This window comes from Mirounga angustirostris, unplaced genomic scaffold (genome assembly GCF_029215605.1).
Source record: "Mirounga angustirostris isolate CCGP_5_RB_7025 unplaced genomic scaffold, mMirAng1.0.hap1 SCAF_9, whole genome shotgun sequence".
NCBI lineage: Eukaryota > Metazoa > Chordata > Mammalia > Carnivora > Phocidae > Mirounga > Mirounga angustirostris.
The window spans coordinates 129,228,335-129,249,607 of record NW_026991717.1 but is presented as its reverse complement, the minus strand read 5'-3'; the positions used below and the strand labels follow the sequence as shown (position 1 = coordinate 129,249,607).

Genomic DNA, 21,273 nt, shown 5'->3' with positions numbered 1-21,273 from the left:
CTGTTTCTCAGTGGCCGTTCCGGCAGCCGCGCCCCCTGCGTGCCAGCCCAAGGGGGCCGCTAACGGGCACTACGCCGCCCCACGCCTCTCCATCTCCTCCCGAGCCACGGTGGTAGCCAGGATGGAAGGCGCCTCCCAGGGGGGCCTGCAGACCGTCATGAAGTGGAAAACAGTCGTCGCAATCTTTGTGGTCGTGGTGGTCTACCTCGTCACCGGCGGTCTGGTCTTCCGAGCATTGGAACAGCCCTTTGAAAGCAGCCAGAAGAACACCATCGCCTTGGAGAAGGCGGAGTTCTTGCGGGATCATATCTGCGTGAGCCCCCAGGAGCTGGAGACGCTGATCCAGGTGAGCGGGGAGCGAGTCAGCCACAGAGCAGCCTGCAGGGAGAAGGGGCAACTTGGGTTTTGTCCTTCGGGCTCACTGCGTTTTGCCTTTGGTTGAGATGCTCCTGATGGTCAGGGAGGGCCTCTCCGGGGAGGTGACGTCTGAGCTGGGACCTCAAAGGAGACAGAGAGTGAGGCATGTGATGATGTGCGGGAAGGGGGCCCATGCATGCCACGGCCTCGATGCCGTGATGTTAGGAGCAGGCTGGGTTTCACATCACCTGCTTTTGGATGAGGTGGCTGGAGGCAGGAGTAGGCGAAAGGGCTTTGGATCTTCAAGTTCGAGTCCATCTCTTTGTGCTGATCAAGTTCCTGATTCTGAAGTCTGTGTGAGACGCTGGGCCAAGAGGCTGCCCTTAGAAGCCAAAGAAGGAATTTTAAATGAGCAGGGATGTGTTAACCTGTCCCAGGTCAATGAGAATGGAGTAAAGATCACCAGAGGGGGGGATGGGAGGCTGTTTCACAGTAACATGTATAATTGATAAGGAAGAATAAGGAATAAGAAGCCAAAGAAGGAATTTTAAATGAGCAGGGATGTGTTAACCTGTCCCAGGTCAATGAGAATGGAGTAAAGATCACCAGAGGAGGGGGATGGGAGGCTGTTGGTGACTTGACAGGGCCGTTTTGGTGGATTTATGGGGATGAAATAATAAGGACAGCAGTAGTAGTAATAATCAAACTAGGATTGCTGTTTTTGAAAACTTATTGCATCAGGCACTGTGCTAAGGTCCTTGCATACCTTAGATATTAAGAAAAAAATACCCATAAAAAGATGGAGGCAGAGAACTTTGGGCTACCACCTAGAGAAGCAGGGCAATGAAAGCAGGGGTGGGGGGAGCTGGGAGGGCCATGGGAGACAGAGTCATCTCAGGTGGTGTGGTGGGAGCAAATGAAACAGGAGGCTCCAGAAGCCTGGGAAGGGCGGGGAGCCATGTCCCAGAGGGAGGAAGGGCAGTGTTTGGGAGCCCAGTTGGGGGGCTTCATCGTGCAGGAGATGGAGGATGGCTGCCTCAGAGACTGAGGTTTGAGTTCCTATCCTACACGTGCTCCTGAATCAGGAAGTGTAGGTCCTGAGTGGAAGGCGGTGACATTTATGGAGGCAAGGGAGAGTCATATCTTTCCAGGGGTTCTAAAGTTTGCAAGGCAGAGGGATGAAAAAGATGGCTCCCGCGACTCCATCTGCTCTGGGGTTATCTGCACTAAATTCTAAGGGCTACTGCAATCCAGGATATTGCAGGATTTGCAAGACTGACCTGGCTATTTGTATATTTATTTCAAACTACATTGATAGGCTAGGAGAATTATGGGGCTCCTTATGATCTGGAACCTTCATAGCAATTGTATTCCTTTAAAGAAATTTTGATAATCTGACTTGACTTTTATAAATAAATAGAAATACACATTCTCCCCACCCCCCTGGGAATAAATATGATTTCATAGCTGTGATCCTATAATTTTTATTAAGAAAGAAAACTTTAAAATGCAAAAATCTAAGGGCAGTATTTCATATTATTCTTTCTTTGATAGCTTCGTCTTTTTTTTCCCTCCCTTTATGAGAAAATGCTATCACATTTATGATGATGGGAGTGTTGTACCAATATGTGCCAGATTTAAGGCCTAGAATGTCATAGAAGATGGGGGAAACAATTCTGGAGTAATTTTAAGTAAGAACGGAATTATACATGTTATTGTGATATGTGGTGAGATCCTTTCTCTTTAGTTGCAATACATATAAAAACCTAAAAAGTGGTCCGAATTGAATCTAGAGTCATGCTTGCATTTTCCTTCCTTAGACAGGTCTTGAGGAAAAAGATTATGTCATATTATCTTTGCATCCATGTGTAGCCTATGCATTGCTTTGCATCTAATTATTGCCCAATAGAGAAATCCTTTTGGATTGAGATATCAAACTAAATCTATAACATTGGTGATACCATGAGATATCTGAGATTTTTCATGCATTGGTGTATTTATTTATGTATTGCCCATTCTTTGGCTCTCTTCTTCATGAAAGAGCTTAGAGGCCAGAATGGACAGGATCGGGGGGCATGTAGAGATTCTAATTCTGGTGTTGCCATTAAAACCTGTCCCCTACTTTGACCTCAAAAGTTTCTCTGGGAAATGAGGTGTGTGTGTGTGTGTGTGTATGTGTGTGTGTGCATGACACACATACACATCCTTAAGGTCATTTTTGTAGCAATTAAGAACTACCCTGTATTAGACATCTGTTATAAGCCAGATACCTTATACTCATTATCTCATTTAATCATTCCAACAATCCTCTAAGTTGGCACTATCACACCCATTTTATAGGTGAGGAAGCCGATTCTAAAGTAGGTAGAGTAACTTCCCAACCCCCAAAGTGGCCAGGCTGGGGTTCAAAGTGTGGTCTGTCTGACCTTGCCTTTCCTCCCCCAATGAGTCTACAAGGTCTTTAGGTAGGTCTTGCTTTACATAAACTCAGCTCTCTCTTAAACATTTGCTTTGTGTTTAACAGTTTCCAGAATTTTAACAGAGTCAAGAAACATTGGAGTTCCCTGTTTCTTAACCGAAAGCATCTGTCTATGTCTTCTCCCTGCACCCACTGAGTGTGAGCCTTGGGCTTGGGATACTTTAAGATCTCCAGCCACTGTGATGTAAGGCTTTATAGTTGTGTTTATCTACAGACTTTTTCACAACACAGGTTAAGCAGATTTAAATGCTGAATCTGTGTTAATCAAGAACAAATTGATCATGGTTTGCCTTTCAGTTCACTGATTCCTTCATACGATGAAAAGGTCCACACTATGGATTAGGGGAAGCATTCTCTCACTTCAGCATTGAGCAGCATTGGATATAGTGCTCATAAGAAACTTTTTGGAAGGGTTTTCAGTGTGATATGTTCCAAGCTGGAAAAACATAGTATTATTGTACTTCACCCAAGTTTCAAAGGAGTGACTGACAGGTAAAAAATGATATCAATGGTATTTATCTGGTAATGTCACAGGACCCTTGGCTGGATTGAGTGAACTCCTCATAAAGTAAGCTGGAAGGTGTAATTCATGTTATTAATTACAAAAACAGAGTACCCAGAACCGCTTAACTCCCATGAAATGCCTGGATAGCTTAAAAGAGCCAGAGCTGGGGGAAGGGTTTTTTCAGAAGAATTAAACCACTGTTATGGGGTGCCGTGGGACTCCAGAGGAGACCATTGGGTCACTGTCCCTGACCAGATTGCTGTTATGGAGGGAACTGTCTCATTAATGAATTCATCCATACGTTCTCTAAGTTGCTATCGAGTTCCTGTTGTATCAGGTCACATGCTCAGCGCTGGGGATAGAAAAGAGGAGAATAAAATACACTGTGAGCAAGTTACTAACCTCTCTGTGATCCAGTTTCATTATCAATAAAATGTGCCTAAAATCCCTCACCCTTGGTAGTGTTGAGAGGATTAAATTCTATAATTCATGAGAAGGGCTTTGAACGATGTTTGGCACGTGGTGAGTGCTCAAAAAAAGATTGTTTCCCCTGCTGCTGGGGCTTGTAGTATTGTTCTAAGAGCTCAGAGTTTCAGGCAGTGGTTCTTTTTCTTTTTTTTCTTAAGTTTTTGTTTTAATTCCAGTTAGTTGACATAGTGTTATATCAGTTTCAGGCGTACGATATAGTGATTCAGCAGTTCCATACGTTCCCTGGTTCAAGCAGTGGTTCTTACTGGGGAGGGGGTTCACCCCCCACCATGGGGCATCTGACAACATCTGGAGACATTTATTTATTTATTTATTTATTTATTTATTTATTTATTTATTTAAAAGATTTTATTTATCCATTTCAGAGAGAGAGAATGAGAGAGAGCACATGAGAGGGGGGAGGGTCAGAGGGAGAAGCAGACTCCCTGCCGAGCAGGGAGCCCGATACGGGACTCGATCCTGAGACTCCAGGATCATGACCTGAGCTGAAGGCAGTCGCTTAACCAACTGAGCCACCCAGGCGCCCATCTGGAGACATTTTTGGTTGTCGTGACTTGAGGGGGTGCTAGTAGAATGTGGTGAGTAGAGACCAGGGATGCCGCTAAACGTCCTGAATGCACAGGACAGCCCCTGGCACAGCAAAGAATTAATCCAGTCGAATGTCAACAGTGCTGAGGTCGAGAAACCCTGGAAGAAGAGGCACATAAACCAACAACTGGAATTTACTGCAGTGGAGCTATTTTTTTCCCAGTGTTATGGTGATATAATTCACATACATCACTGTATAGTTTCAAGGTTGTACAGAAGAATGGTCTGAACATATATTGTGAAATACCGCTGTTTGCTTGGCATCCATCACCGAGTACAGACACGATGAAGAACAAAAGCAAAAAGAAAAAAAAAACATTTCTCCTTGTGGTGAGAACCCTCAGGATTGAGTCTCTTAACACCGTTCCTGTGTATCACCCAGCAGTGTTAGCTCTAGTCATCATGCCGTACTTTACATCCCTAGTACTTATGTGTCTTATAACTGGAAGCTGGCCCTTTTTGACCACCTTCCTCTGATTCCCCCACCCCCACTTTTGGCCTCTGATCTCTTTTTCTATGAGTTTTTTGTTTGCTTGCTTTGTTGTTGTTGTTGTTGTTGTTGTTGTTGTTTTAGATTCCACATATAAGTGAGATCATACAGTATTTGTCTTTCTCTGACTTATTTTACTTAGCCTCAAGCCATCAAGGTCCATTCATACTCCACTGTGTATATGTACTACAACTTCTTTATCCACTCCTCAGTCCCTGTATACTTAGGCTGTTTCTGGGTCTTGTCTACTGTAAATAATGCTGCTATGAGCATGAGGGTGTGTATGTGTTTTCAAGTTAGAGTTTTTGTTTTTTTTGGACATATTCCCAGAAGTGGAATTGCTGGCTCATATGGCCGTTCTATTTTTAATTTTCTGAGGAAGCTCCATACTGTTCTCCACAGTGGCAGCACCGGTTTGCATTCCCCCCAGCAGCGCACGAGGCTTCCCTCTTCTCCACATCCCCACCCGCATTTGTTGTCTCTTGTCTTTTTGATGATGACCGGAACGGAACTATTTGAAGTATATGAAAAATGGGGGCCCCAGTGAGGCAAACGGAGGTCAGGGAAGTTTCTGTGGCCATTTATCTCTTTTAGTCCTTACAACTGTTCTAGAAAGATGGTCTTTTGTCCCCATTTACAGATGAGGAAACTGAGGCAGCAGGCAGCAAAGTTACATGCTCAAAGTTGCCCATTTAGTAAGCAGAAGATCTAGGATTTACTCCTGGGCAGTCTGACCACGTATCCTAGGCTTTTAGCCACCACCTATTCAAACAGAAACGTGGATGATGGGAGGAGGTTCATTCTGCAGGCCATGGATAAAGGGCATCCCAGGGGTGCGTATGGCCCATTGAGAGAGCTTCAGGGGGTCACTGTGGCTAGAGCTGAGAGGTATGGGGAGAGGTGGCGAATGAGGCTGGAGAGGCGAGTGGGGTTGGATTTGGGAGCTGACCACGGAGCCTTGCTGAGGAGTTGGGCTTTATGCCCTGGGAAGTGGGGAGTCAATGCAAAGTTTAAGCAAGGCAGTGACATGATGAAAATTTTCTTCCGGAAAAATAATTCTTTTAGCAATGGGGACTTTGGGTTGGTGGAAGGAGACACTGGAGGAAGGAAGACCCATTAGAAGAATATTAGAACACTGGAGGTGAGAGATGCTGAGACACAGAGAAGGGGCCACACGGAAGAGAGTCAAAGAAAACTTGCGAATGACTCATTCCCCTTCAGCAGAGATTTCCGGAGTGCCTGCTCAGTGCTCCGCACCCCTCCTTGTTCAGGCAGAGCCCCGTGGGCACCATAGCCCACGATGAGCACCCAAGCTCTGCAGTTTCCCTTCCTGGCTGGGTGACTTGGGAAATAGTCACCCTAGGCTTCAGCTTCCCATCTGTAAACTGGAGATTGTAGTATTCATGTCCACCTGTTCGGGTGGTCTGAATAGTGAACAAACAGTTCAGTTACTTTTACTGTTGTGACTGCTATTATTTATTCGTTAGGGAAGGAAGAAAAAAGAAACCAGAAAGCCCCTAAAGTATATCCATCCTGGGGTCCTGCTAAGGGGAGAGAGAAGAAAGCTCCTAAGTGCCCTTTGGGGCTTCAATCTTAAATTTTCTAGTTGACGAATTTTCTCAATTTGCTTCTACTGTTAAAGTGTGAAGTCACCTTCACGGAAGTCGCTCCGTGAGTGCGGGTTTGGGCTGCTAACACCACTGGGGCTGTGTCTTTGCGGCTTGAGCCCAGGGAGGCAACGTAGCCGTTCCTATTCTATTTAGAGGGCTTACCACGGCCACCTAGATCAGCATCTGTATCCTGAGCTTCGGTGGGGACACTGAGCCTCCTATATATTAAATAGATGCTAACGTTGACTCCCCTGATCGCTGTCTGTGCCCTCCCTCCCCACATTGTTCCTCATGTGGTTTGGGAAACATTCTAGAGAACCTCAGGGACCCAGAAGACTCAGGCAGCCCCCAAGGCACAGGTCAGCGCAGGGATAAGATGGCCATCATTCCAAGGTGTGACTGAGTGAGAGGGCCTGTGTCTTCTGACTGAGGGCCTGATTGCTGTTTATCCCCTACTGAGGTGTGTGGATCTTCTAGTTTGATACCCTGGGGCAAGCCACTTAACCTGAGCTGAGCCTCAGCAGTTCAACCCAGAGGGGACACATCCATCTCTGGACTCTCGCCCAGTCTGCAGATGACTAACAGAGAGATTTCCTGCAGAGCTGTCCTAGTGATAAAAAATGGCTCCTGCTTTTTGGTTGTTCGCTTTCCCCTAGGCATTGTTCTAAGTGCTTCCGTGTCTGAGCTCATTTTACCCTTGCAATTTCGAGCCTACAGGTAGATTCCATCGCCATCATGCCATTTTATGGATGAGAAAATTAAATCTTATTCTAAGTACCTTGCCCAAGTAAGTGACAGTCAGTACATGGTTAAATGGGGTTTTGAGCCTTGGGACACCTGACTCTGGAGCCCATAGGTCTAACCATTGTGCTATGCTGCTCACTTGTGTTAATGGTGGGTATCTCCTACAGTACATCTGGGCCTTTTCTAAATAGCTTTTACTCCAAGGAAAAGACTGGAGGGAGAAGGATAAATTTTTAAGGAGGCATGGGCTGTCTTACTTGGTACTGTAGCGGGTTTATGTGGACTATTGCATTCTCAAGAAGGGGGTGTCGAGGAGAGGAAGGAGCATGGGTATGAAAGTCAGGTAGACTTGGTCCCTTACCCCACCGAAACTAAGGCTACCTCTCCTGGGAAAGGGTGGGAAAGTCCCTCTCATTCAGAATATGAGGAGGAGGGAAGGAGATAACCCACACAGAGCACCAGCAGAGTGCCTGGCATCTAGCTGGCATTCAGGAAACATTATTTCCTTGAACTTGATTTGATGGCCATCTGATCCCAAGAACCTCTTTATCCTCACTGCTCTGACATGCCTCAATTGCTTATTTCCCTGTCCCCAAAACAGTTGCCTTAGAAACTTCTGTCGTGGCTAGTCTTGGAGAAAGCAATAACACTTTCATCTTCTGTAATCCTCAAATAATAAAACCACGAGGCGGCTTCCCTGACTGACGGGGGGAGGAAACCATGCCCCAGCCTGGGTGGATAATGCTATGTAGCAGTTGTTTTTCAGGCTGTGAATGCTTACATGTTTTTTTTTTTTTAAGACTTTGAATGTCTCCACTGCAGCTCATGGGGTCACACAGCTGTTTTCTCTCTAGGTATTAGCCATGTGGAAGGGAGTGGTGTTTCACGGGAGTGGGTGTAGTGTTGGGCAAGGTGCCCACCAGGGAGGACATGGGAGTTTCCATTGTAAGGGCCTTGTTGTAGTGCAGGCAACAAGGATTCCTTTCACCGGAGGGTGCTCTTGGGGGCAGCTCGTGTAGCGCGCCTTCCCCCCCCCGCCGCCCCCCGCCCCAGAGTGAGCAGGCTACCTCACTGTCTGGAAAGTTGACTTTTTTCCTGGCGTACTTTACTCAGACCTTGCTTTGGCAAGTTACTTAACTTCTCAGATCCCTCTTGACCTCAAAATGAGCACTTTCTATTCATGGTGGTCTCTTTATCTGAAGAAAACCTAAAACCTCCACCTGCCTGGCATGGGCTAGGTCTGGAATTTCCTGGAAGTATGAGCCTTTGGATGTGGAGGTCCCTTCTCATCCTGCTATGTCTCTCCTTCCTTGACTGGTTCATGTCTTTTTATGTTGGTCAACAGGATCTCTGCCACTGGTTTTCATTTTATGATCTCTTGGGGATTTTGATCCTTTGCTGGTAAGTGATTAGGGTCTTAGATACTTTGTTCAGGACTCTGGCATACTGATTCATTTCACAGGCTCTGCTCTTTGGGCCTGACTCTGCCATGCTTTGGTGGCACACGATTTCATTTAAGATACGACCAGCTGTGTGAGAGGACTAGGTACTGGGTTGTGTCCTGGGCATGGACCTTTAATGCTGTCATGGTGACCCAAACTGCTATTCTGCAGATACGGGAGGGCCGGAGATCAGGAGCTGCCAAACTCTTCTCTCCAGAAGCAGCAGATATTGGTTAATTTGCATGAGCCATGAACATTTCCCAAGGCCATGACATCTACCATTCCCTTCTTCTGCCAAGCCCCACATACCTTACTCAATTACTCACTCATTCACTCACTCATTCATTAATTCAACAAATTCACTGTTTTCCTGCTGCGTGCCAACTTCAGTGCTAAGTCCTGGGGACACGATGGTGAGTAAAAGGGGCACATATAGTCCCTGACCTCTTGGAGTTTCTAGCTAGGACAACCAATCATCCCGGTTTTCATGGTTTTGGAATACTTATTAATAGCATCCCTTTCTCTCAAAATTGACCTGGTTTGAAAGATAAATTTATGCTTACCCTACTGATCAGTAGTAGGGGAGACAAACCTTGTGCATGTAATCCCATGAATCAGTATAAATAAAACTGTGATGAACGATGCAGAGAAGAAGGAGCTATTGGGTACATGAGCAGGAGAGCTGACACAGGAGGACAGGGATTCTGGGCAGGGGAACTGAGTGCCAAGGCCCCGTGGTGGAAGGATGCGGGCAGGATCTCTGAGGACTTGAGAGAAGAGGAGCATATATGGCTGGAGGTGAGTTACCAAGGGAACTTGGTAGGAGATTACCCTGGGGTCAAGCAGGGGTCAAACCATGCAGGGCTTTATCCTAAGAGCACTGGGAAGCTATGGCCATTTCAGGCAGTAGGGTGGCTTGGCCCTGCAGCATCCTACATTCACGTGTGCCTCCGCCCTTAATAGACCCTATTGAGTGAACATTATTTTTCTTATCTGCCTCCTTCCCACAACTGTGAGGTCTTCCCGTTTGAGTCTGTGTCTTTTATCCATATGTCCCTCATGCCTGGCACAGCGGCCGGCCCATAGAGGATGCTTGAGGTTTGAGGAATGAGTGAATAGGGCTTTTTATATCTGTTTTGGGAGACTGAGAGCCCTTTATTCAGAACCTTTGGAGAAGCAAAGCAGAAAATGATTTTGTTTCTGGGCAAGAGAGGTCCTTTCTTTTCAGTCTGGTTGTCAAGGTACTTCTCTCAAATAATCTTTCTGTCTTTTTTCTGCATGAGCCGATTCCCTTGGTGTTCCTAACCTCCAAAGCTTTACATATTTAGGAACGCAGTGATTTAAGGGAAGCATGTCACCCGAGCCACGGATTCAGCAGTCTGTGGAGATCCTTGCTGGGAGTCAGAGTGCAGAGCCAGCCAAGACTTCTCCTTCCCCACCCTGGGCCATCCCTTCTTCCAAGCAGCCTTTTGTGCAAGAAGTTTAGATCATAGCTGAGGTACCAGGTGACCTCTGTTGAGTGCAGGTTTGGGTCCTTTGGGACCAAGGACACAGCTCTGCGGAAGTGAAGTGACCCCTCCTTCCTGGTGCTCTGAAGTCAGAGGTGCTGCCCTTTTTCCAGCAAAGTGCTCATGCAGAAGATTGTTCAGTGCATGCAAGATCGGGCCTGCAGCCCCTGGCCTGTCTCTACAGGCCTCCACTTCATTATTATTATTGTTTTTATCCTTGAGGCTGTGATTCCATCACTGTTTAGTGAAGTTCTAAAGCTTTTAAGCCAGAAATTAAAGAGCTAATGGAACTCGGCATGGCACTGGAAAAAATGAATTCGCAAATGAGGATTGTGTTCCCCCCCAAAAAAACTCCCATAAAAATAAAACAAAAAGCCATCAATGAGTGGTATGGCATCCACATTTCTATACAGATGTGCATGTGTTTGGTTTTCGTTTAAAGTGAAGTGAAAATCTTACTTAATGAGATTTTGGCTCATATAATTATTTTCATTATTTACCATCAAATGTATTCATTTAGATAACTAATATTAACCGAATGCTTGTCATGAAGGAGGTGCTAGGTTTGACTAGTGATCAGAACACGTAACAAAGGAGGCCAGGTGCCTTCTCCCGGTCCTCCAGAAGCTTCCAGTCTTGTCTTAGTCGTATCACTAGTTAACACTTGCCTGGTGTTTGCTGTGGCCAGGCACCGCTCTAAATACGTTGTTGCTCATTTAATGTTTACAGTGGTCCTTTGAGGTAGGGGTAAGCAACTGAAGGGAGGAGTTAAATTACTTGCCCAAGCTCAACTGAGAGGTAGAACTGGGATCTGGAGATGGGGAGAATCTGCATGATGCTCTACTCGCGGTCCCTATTCACACAGCAGGAGTCTGACTCAACCTGTGGGACCTCCAAAAGGACCTTCTTTCACTGCAGAGTAAAGATTAGCTGTTGGTTGTGCTCTAGAGGGACGTGGCTTTGTGTCTTCACAAACGGTGTTGAGGCCGGGTCAACGTATTCTGTTGAAAACCAAAGTTATGTTTATGGTTATCCTTCGGGTCTGTGGTTAAGAGTAACTTCTTAGTCTATTGAGAACAAGGAAAATTCTTTTCTTTCTCAATGGACAGAAGAGATGGAAAACTTGCCGATGCAGTTGACTTTATGGAGAAGTGAGGACTTAAGCTTTCATTCTTTGAAAAATGAGGGCCAGATCACAAATTCTTACTTTTCTATATTGTCCTATTTCATGGGGAAGAAGGTGACATAACAGATGAGCTTTAGCACAATGTTTGCACGCTGGACAGAGAACTCTCTGTGGGAGAGAGGAGAAGGCAGGGTTGAAGGAGTGTACTTTTAACCAGTCCCAGCTCTGCCACTTACTAACTACTACAACCATGGCCAAGTTACTTCTGTTTTCTGTTGTCTCATTTACAAAGTGGGAGTAATAACATGACTTTTTATAATGGGGTTTTTGTGGAGGGTTGAGTAAGGGAAGAAGGCACATTGCAAATGCTGGCTACTAGAATTATTTTTATGAGTATTCTAGAGCTTTCTTCAAAGTCTCTGGGATTGTCTCTGCTTCCTTCTGTCCCCAGAACAAACTGCACTCATTAGAGATTGGTGCTGGTTGTAGGGCCTGACACATTCTTTGAGGGAGCAACGGAAATGAAATATTAATTTGGGATTATGTGGGGTGTACATCAAGGACCCTCAGGACAAGGGTGACTTTTCAGCAACACTTGGCAGATTTGTTCCTGAATCTGTAGAGGATGAGTCCAAATGGAGATGAAAGAGTGACAGTTCTTCAGAAAGTTTGCTGATCTCATCAGAGCATACATGATACCCCAATTCCTTATGGACTTGATGCTTTCCTCATGGTTTAAGATTTCTCTTATTTCATCCCTTATATAGTCAAAGAGAGAGTGAAAATTAATTCTATATTGTAAGGCACAATTTGGAAGGTAAAAGAGCTCCCCCAGATATGGCTTGATCCCACATGGACAATATTTAGATAGTCATTAGTGTATACCCAGGTGCTAATGGATTGAGTTTTATTTTTTTTTAGACCAAATCTTTTTTTTTTAAGATTCTTTATTTATTTATTTGAGAGAGAGAGCACACTTGAGCACGCCAGTGGGGGTGGGGAAAAGAGGGGAAGGACAGAGGGAGAGAGAACCTGGAGCAGACTCCCCACGGAGCACAGAGCCTGATGCGGGGCTCGATCTCATGACCCTGAGATCATGACCTGAGCTGAAACTAAGAGTTAGTCACTCAACTGACTGAGCCACCCAGGTACCCCATGAATTGAGTTTTAGAACATTACCCCCACCAAAGAATTAACTAGTGGTGGCAAGGAAAGCCACTTGTCTAAGACCATAGGCTCTGGATGTGTGGTTTAGCTTGCCTTGGGTTTTGCTGTTTTATTCTCTAAACAGATTCTGTTTGTTCTACAGGTGGCCTTCACTTTAGATTTGTAACCAGGCTATAAAGTTTTGATGAAAGCCTGCTGTCGGAGACCCAAGGAAGGGCTAGTATTTGCACATATAACTAGATACAGTTAGGATAGCAGGAAATAAACACTGTCATAATATTCACCAAGGAACAGAAGGTGCCTCTTGCTTTTTCTTTTTGTGGTCTGGCCTAGTTTTTGCGAATACTTCTTTGTGGGAAATGCTGAGGGGGTACGGCTGTAGGAGACCCAACCTGGGTGGGAGCCAGCCTGCTCTCTGCAAGGCAGGGAGCTAGGCCAGGAGGGTCCAGGATGAGGAGAAAGGAGACCACTGAGGATGGAGAGAAGCTGCCTTTCCAGCATTTAGGAAGGCGATCTTCCTGTTGACAATTCTAATAGCATCTGCTTGCTAGCTTTGCTGTGCACTAGATATGGGACCATGGTCAAGGGGCTTGACTATTCTAAATCTCATGTGCCCCCTGGGGCAATAGTGATGTCTGTCTCCCAGCGTCATCATGAGGGTTGACTGAGTTCCTCTGTGCACTAGTAAGTTCTCAGAAAGGATTCCTGTTACTATTAATATTATTATATACGAAATGACAAGGCACACGGCTCAAAGGTTTACATCCACTGAAAAAAAATCCTGACAACCACTCTGCAGGGAAAGACTTCCTCATGTTATAGATGAAGAAACGGAGACTCCGAGAAGCTGAGTAATGTGCACACGCTGAACATTTACCACTTTATGCACAGAATTTCTCTGTTGCAAGAGTAAGTGCTGATGGGGGCTGTCCTGTCCACCTCCACACTGAAGCAAAGACTTCTTGCAATCAGCCACAGATGTGCCTTGCTGGGGGTGGCTCGAGTTTTTGTGGTGTGGTCTCACACTTGGATGTAAAATTGCCCTGCTCCTAGCACCAGCGTATTTGCTCCCACTGTGGTGAAATATTTATGTGAGAAATGCTTCTGGAGCAGGAGAAATAAAAAGCAACTGTGGCGAGCAAATTAATATCATACTTCCATTTCTTACCTGAGGCCCTTCTGCCATAGATGCGGAAGGAGGTGGAAAGATATCCTGTCCTGTTGTTGGGGTTCTGAATCGTTAGAGGCGTTTCTGAGTCGTAATGTGTTCTGCCGATTGTCTTTCTCTGTCTCTGGGGTTTGTGGCTTGCCTTCTGTCCATTAATGACTGAAATGTACTCCCTTTTAATACATTTATGAAGGCACTTTTCATACCCACCCCCCTCATCCTGCCTCGGCCTCTGGATAAATATCTATTTCATAGACCCCTTTGCGGACTGTGCCCTCTTGGGACTAAGAATGTGGTAGACGCAGAACCAGCTTTGGGTTCTCAGATGAATTCCTTTCCTTTTGTCCACGTGGTATAAGCTATTAGTAGAGTGACCGTACGTCCTGCATTCCCCCTGTCTTGTGGCCCCAGCATAGCCATTCACAGAGCCCCTCTTTACTGGGCAAGTGTGCTTGTTGGACCATTGGTCAGATGATCACTCTGGCTACTAGGGTCCACGCATATGGCATCGATCGGCTGTATCCATCAGCCGGTCTCAGACAAACTCCGCCTTTGTTTGTTTTTCTTTCAGGTGCCACATAAGGCAACAGAGAAACAGATTATCTCACCGAGTACACAGATCATCGGAGAAAAGCCACAGACAGTTAGCGGTCCCCTGTGGGTCATCATTCATCCCACTGTAGTGCTAAAGCTCACGATGGTATCTTGCGCCATCTGCAACAGTGATTTGGGCAGCCTGGCATTGCCTAATGGGATTACAGCATGGGGGCTGGAGGGGGGAGCTGGTGGGGGTACCTGGTGGGGGACCTCCGAGGGATATCTTTACCTCCTGTCCTTCTATCAGCCTCAGACCCACCTCACTTTCCGAGGGGATGCAGTTTCTTCATTATACCTTTCGGGTGGTCTTAACGCCTGGGGGTGGTAGTGGGAGGATGGGGGGGAGGGGGACAGACTCTTTTATCTATTTGTTCTCCAGTTTTACTGAGATATGATTGACATATAATGTGTAAGCTTAAGGTGTACGATATATTGATTTGCTACATTTATATATTGCAAGGTGATTACTACTACAGAATTACATTATACTTTCATCATGTCACATAATTACCTTTTTTTTTTTGTGGTGAAAGTACTTAAGATCTGCTTTCTTAGCAACTTTCAAAGGTATAATGCAGTATCACTAACTGTGATCACAACGTTGTACATTAGATCCTCAGAACTTACTCATCTTATAAGGGAAAGTTTGCCCCCTTTGACCAACATTGCCCCATTTCTCCCACCGCCCAGCCCCTGGGTAGCCACCACTCTATTCTTTTAGATCTTGCCCCATTCACATTAGCTACTCACCTTCTTCTTCTTTTTTAAAACAATCATTATATTTCTTTTCATGGGGCTACTTTCTTATTATGTTTCTCTGCTTTTACAAAGAAGTAAATTGCATGGGTCTAAACTTATTACTTTAGTTTGTTCATTCATTTATTATTGATCTGAGCATTCACTCATGAGTTGTTTACTGGGAAGCTGGGTGGGTGCTGGAAATTCCAACTCAGAGGCTAAAAAGGAAATTCAAGAACGAGTGGAATTAAATTTTAAAGTAATGCCCTCTTATCTAGAGTACCCTTTCCCTGAAGGTCTCACATCATATCAAGTATAATTTCTTTTTGGATCCTCATAAGAGCTCTCTGAACTTGATATTGGTTGAACTTGTAAGTGCACACACGATGCTCATCGGGTCTGAGATTGTGGCCTAACATGATGTCGCTGTTGGTTATATCTCTCCCCTATAACTGATTTTTTAAGTGAAGCTGTACACAGCTCAGATGCATCATTTCATTATCTATGTGCTCAGACATTTCTAATGGGCTGGCTTATCTTCACTTTTGTAGCCTGAATGCAGAGAAAAAAACATAAGAGCAAGTGCATTTAATTTTAAAATGTTTTACTTGAGTTCAAACAATTAAGATCATTAGAAAATACTTTAAAAAATTAATAAAGTTGGAACTCTGAACTCAATCAGAAATATTCTTATTGAGTTAAAAGTGATGCTATTAATTCAAGTGATAGTCTGTTTAAACTGTGTTTTCTTTCTGTGTGTATAGCCCGAGTTTGCCAATTTGTTTTAATTGTGGTGGTTTGCTGGAGTCTTTCTGACCCACCCGATCTAGACAGAATAATCAAACCTTGTTCCCAGGACTGGGGATTGTCCAAAGCCTCACCAACATCTTGGTGACTTGTTGGGGAGCTTCATTTTCTCCTTGCTTCAGGTTCCAAATCTCGTTCTGGTCCCACTGTTCCCATAACAGCCCTTATATTTAATTTCCACAAAACCACTTCCTCAAAGTATTTGCATGTGTAGCCCACTTTACTGTAGATTTGGGAAAGTGAGAGAGGGATTTACATCACAGATATAAACAAAGTTAAAGTTGGATGCTGGATGCACCTGCCTTTCAAAGTCCCCGGCTTTGCTGCAGCTGAGCCCGAAGCTCCCAGGCATCCGTGGACACTCCTTTCTTACTTTTTCTTCCTTGTCTTCCTGCTTTTTCAGGGGCTTTCACTCTCTTTTATCTGTTCCTTCCCTCTCAGGGTATAAAATCAATCTTTCCCCGTGTTTATTTATTTTTTAAATTTTATTTTAAATGCAAAGCAGTTAAGCTCTCACCAGCTCCAACAGCCCAATGAAGGTTGGTGCCTGCATTTATATGTTTAAGGATGTCTTCTAATTAGAAATGATCCTTTGAGAGGTCCTTCTGCCTAAGTTCTTGGGAAGTGGCGGTATTCCTCCTCATTTCTGTCTGGAGGTGAGCATGGAGGTGGGGAGAGAGGCATGCCACATAGAGAAGAGAGTTCAAAACCATGGCTTGGGCCCAGTCCAGTTTTGAATTCTGGCTTTCACTTCCCGGCTGTGTGGCCTAGGGCAAGTTATTTGACTTTCCTGAGCCTGGTTCCCTATCTCTAATGTGGGGATAATATTACTTTCTTGCAAGTTGTAGAAAGGGTAAAATTGGATAACACACAAGTTGCAGGAAGGATAAAAGGGAATAACACTTCTAAAGCACCTGCCTGTGTGCAGAAACTCAACAAATTAAGTAGTTTCCTTCCCGACACATGCTTTCCTTGAGGGCTACATATGTAAACATTAAATATTTATAAATTGCATAATTCAAAAAATGAAACTTAAAAAGGAATCTTACTCTGGATTTTTTGATGAAACAAATAATCATCCCCACTTGTCTCTGCTGCAAATCTGTACTTTTATGTGCTGCTTATGACATTTAGGTGCATTTCTCAGCACAGTGAGACTTGATTGAACCCCAACTCTCTATGCAGCTTCATAGACGTTGTAAATATTAGGTATTGATAGTGTGATTTGAACCCAACTAAGTGACTGAGGCCTAGAGCTGTCCCCAAGGTATTACTTGCAGATGGGCCTGGCGAGCCGAATGGGTAAAGAGGACATAAACACTAGTTAAGGCCTGTGGTTTGGTCTGATGGCACTCACACAGCACAGTGAGAATGGGTATTTTACCAGAAGAAAGGACTTGCCATCTGTCTTCCTCTAAAGCAGAGCAGAGCATTGCCTCTGATGAGTAAGTGATAGTTGTCAATTAGGTCGGTTAAACATGGGCTAAGACAGCCTGTGTGCATCCCGAGAGGCTGGATTTTAAATCCTGGGGTGCCAGGGTTTAATCTTAGAAACAGCATCCAGTGGAATATCTCATGTTCTTAGGGGCAGGAAAGAATACACTTAAAGAAAAGAGATTTTTTCCCTGCTATTGTCCAGTCAGTTGTCTAGGGGTCTAGCCCACGGCCTTTTGTATCACCTATGAGCTAAGAATGGTTTTTGCATATTTAAAGCATTGTAAAAGGAAAAGAAAAATATGCAATAGAAACCATATGTGGCCCACAAAGCCCAAAATATTTACACTCTGGCCCTTACAGAAAAAGGTTGCTGATCCCTGGTCTAGAGAGTTTGAAATATCTCTGATTAGTGAAGGCAAAAGGTAACGATGATTGACTTTTTCAGTTAGTCTGATTTGTGGCAAACGCTGTCTGCCTGTTTGAACAAAGCTTCACGGGCATTATTTAGGATAAATAGAATCACATTTCAATATTTAACTGTGACCTGTTATCTCCACATGAGGTTATTCCAACTTTGTTCAGGGAACAGTGTCTCTATTTGTTGCTCCAGAAGTAGCTCATACGTCTGTCACCTCCCTCTGAAGGCCCCACCTGTCACTTCCTCAACACAGCTCACTTGCTTGAAGGTTCTTCCTACCCTCTCCCCTGGCCTGAAAGGGGTGGGCAGAGGCCAGCTCAGGAAGGGCTGCTGACGTATTTGGCACCTTATTCTGCACATGCAGAGTCTAGGCAAGGATTTTCAGCTGGGGAGTGTGTGACCAAAAGCTAATTAAATATATGTGGTGCAGGAGTAGGATCCCTGGGAAGCAGGTATCTGTGGGGGCTGCAGTACATGGATCGAGCCTCCTGGAAGAAGTGGAGCCCAGATTGGACCCTGCAAGATAGGCATGACTGGGGGAGGGCATAAGCAAAGGTCCAGAAGTATAAGGGAGTGTCTTAGTAGTGTGAAACGAGCTTGGATATCAGTGTGGCCAATTTATGTGAATTTAAGGGTATGGAATTCCAAATCCCGCAGCCAGTGAGGAGTCGTGGTTACTTATTTTAAAAGGAGCAGTGTGTGTGTGTGTGTGTGTGTGTGTATGTGTGTGTTGCAGGGTGGAGGTGGGGGGAGTCCAAATGACAGTCACGAATTTGACCTCTATTCCTTACCCCCTAACTCGGTGCTGGGCCCTGGGCTGAGTGCTTTACACAGATCTTCTCATTGAATCCTGGGCAAAGGTATTATTATCCCCCCTTTGCAAATGAGGACCTTTGCATTTACAGAGGTTAAGATAACTTGTCCATTGTTCCGAAGTTAATGAGCAGAGCCTTGCTGGTCTGATCTAGGAGCCCAAGCTCTCACTTCCTGCCATCTTGAAGCAAGCTCAGTGTAAAACATTTTAACAAAACAGAAAAGAGAAGAGTGAAAAGCAACTGAGATCTTGCCATCCAGGAATGACATTTTGGGTGACAATCCTTCTAGACATCTTTCTATGTATGTACACAGAGATATGTATGTATTTTGCATAACCCATGCCCAGATTGCCTAAATCCTATGCCTGCAAAATTTACATAAATGGCACCATACTATATAGCCTAGTTTTTTTTTTTCCCACCTAAAACTAATTTTCTAATTTTCCTAAGTGGGTGTTTAGTATTTCATGTTATGACTGCACCCACATTCGTGTAACCAGTCCCCTCTAGATCATTTCAGTTTCTTTCTTTTTTTTTAAGATTTATTTATTTATTTGAGAGACGGAGGCATGTGTGAGTGCAGTGGGGGAGGGGTGTGTGGGGGGAGGGGCAGAGAACGATGTAGAGAGAGTCTCAAGCAGATTCCCACTGGGTGCAAAGCCCAACTTGGGGCTCCATCTCATGAACCTGAGATCGTGACCCCAACCGAAACCGAGTCAGACACTCAACCAACTGAGCCACTCAGTTGCCCAATCATTTCAGGTTCCCAAGCAAGGAAAGAATTTGAGAGCTTTTTTTTTTTAATTTTTAACCGAATCTCATGCTTTCTTGCTCTCTTTGCAGCATGCCCTTGACGCTGACAATGCAGGAGTAAGTCCGATAGGAAACTCTTCCAACAACAGCAGTCACTGGGACCTTGGAAGTGCCTTTTTCTTTGCTGGGACTGTCATCACCACCATAGGTATCCGTTCATTCGCTAACATCTTTTCCTCTGGGACCCTCCTGAGAAATGGCGCTTGGTCAACGTTTGGTCCTAGAACCATGACAGCTTGAGGTTCAAAGGAGGCTCATGGCACACTGTCGGATAAATGCAGGGGTTGTGAGTGGTTTTCCATAAAAGGCAAAGCAGACTAAGGAATTTCATTTTTCAAAATGAGAGGTTAGAGAGCCTTTCATTTGAAAGGACCTGATGAAATGGTCAGAGTGGAAAATCAAAATATGGAGTGGTCAGTGGAGCTCAAATTCCTTTTTAAACATGTACTTTTTACTAAGGTTGCCTATGAAAGAACCCCAAAGTTCTACAGTTTGTTACGAAACAGCCGTCTCTGACCCTCTGCCTGTCCTCACCTCCCCTGGGGCAACCACTCTCATCTCTTTTGATTGATTATTTTGATACTCTTTCCTTGTCTTTAAATATCATGCGTGTATTGCGGCTTCCTGAATTTTCAGTGTTAGAGATTATTTCTTGACTTCCCGTCGTGGAAGGTGAGAAATTACAGTGGTCCCCTCATCCAAACTTTTGCTTTCCGGGGTCTCATTTACCCTGGGTCACCTGTGGTCCGGAAGTGGATGATCGTCCTCTGTTGCTGCATCAGAAGGTCAGTAGTGGTCTTATGCTACGTCACAGTGTCTATGTCGTTCACCTCACTTCATCTCACCATGTGGGCATTTTATCACTTCATAGCATCACAAGAAGAGGAGGGGCGAGTTCAGTACAGATACTACCCTTGATCTTAGCCAAAAGGCCGAGAATTGATGGGTGAGTACAGCACAATATGGTATTTTGAAGAGGCCACATTCACAGAACTTATATGAAAGTATATTGTTAAAGTTATTCTATTTTTATTATTAGCTACTGTTGTTAGTCTCTTCCTGTGCCTAATGTATAAATTAAACTTTATCATAGGGATGTATGTATAGGAAAAAATATAGTATATATAGGGTTTGGTACTATCCGTGGTTTCAGGCACCACTGGGGGTCTTGGAACCCATCCCCTGCAGACAAGGGGGGATGACTGTGTTCTCTTTCTTCTTCCCTGCCCTACTGTAAAAGGGTTCTCTTTCCATCCTCCTATCTTCCCAATATAGTTTAATTAGATCAACAGTGGATATTTACATGATTTTGACCAGGCACATGCTCTTTATAACTAATCCTGTGATCTATGATTACCTCTTTCCTACACTGATTTTTGTCTTACTATATGTTTGTGTCTCTTTTTCTGATTCTTGGGGAGTTTTATATTTTTGTGTTGGGGGTTAACTTTATAATCATACATAACAAACTTAATTTCTCTTCTTTAAGCAGTATTTATTAGTTCCCTATCGTAGGCGATGACATCTCTTCTTCTCTCCACACAATTTTAATTGACACCATCCTTTTGATGTTTATTTTTAAATTATTAAATATGCTTATGGTTCTATTCGATGATTTGCTCACTTCAAATGGTAACTCTTGGCTCTCAGCTATTATGTATAATGCAGTCAGTGAACTTAGCATCTCAACTTCTTTCGCTCTTGGGCTGTGGATTATTACTCACTGACTGTATCATTCTATAATGTCAGAGTATATGATTTACATTCTGTTCTGTTACCCTGATATTCGCATTTGTTTTAGTCACAGTTACAAAGTTACATATTGTCAGTGTTCCTCTCTAGTCCTTCTGTGGCTTTCCCCATCATCACTTGCTCAGCTGAAACTTATCTTCAAGTAGTTGCCTTAAGATATAACTCATGGAGAGGCGCCTGGGTGGCTCAGTCATTAAGCGCCTGGCTTCGGCTCAGGTCATGA

The 21,273-nt window shown here is 44.5% G+C and overlaps 1 protein-coding gene across 2 annotated transcripts in view; it reads left to right on the top strand.

Moving 5' to 3' along the window:
* The window catches only part of KCNK10 (potassium two pore domain channel subfamily K member 10), a 122,432-nt gene that overhangs the window by 54,757 nt on the left and 46,402 nt on the right, over positions 1 to 21,273 (top strand). Inside the window, exons 2-3 of one of the 2 annotated variants that reach the window (XM_045902011.1) lie at positions 12 to 346; positions 19,329 to 19,446. In XM_045902011.1, coding sequence (XP_045757967.1) covers positions 12 to 346; positions 19,329 to 19,446 — 453 coding nt within the window. Of the gene's footprint in view, positions 1 to 11; positions 347 to 19,328; positions 19,447 to 21,273 lie in introns of those variants that run through there. The other variant, XM_045902012.2, reaches the window with a different exon arrangement.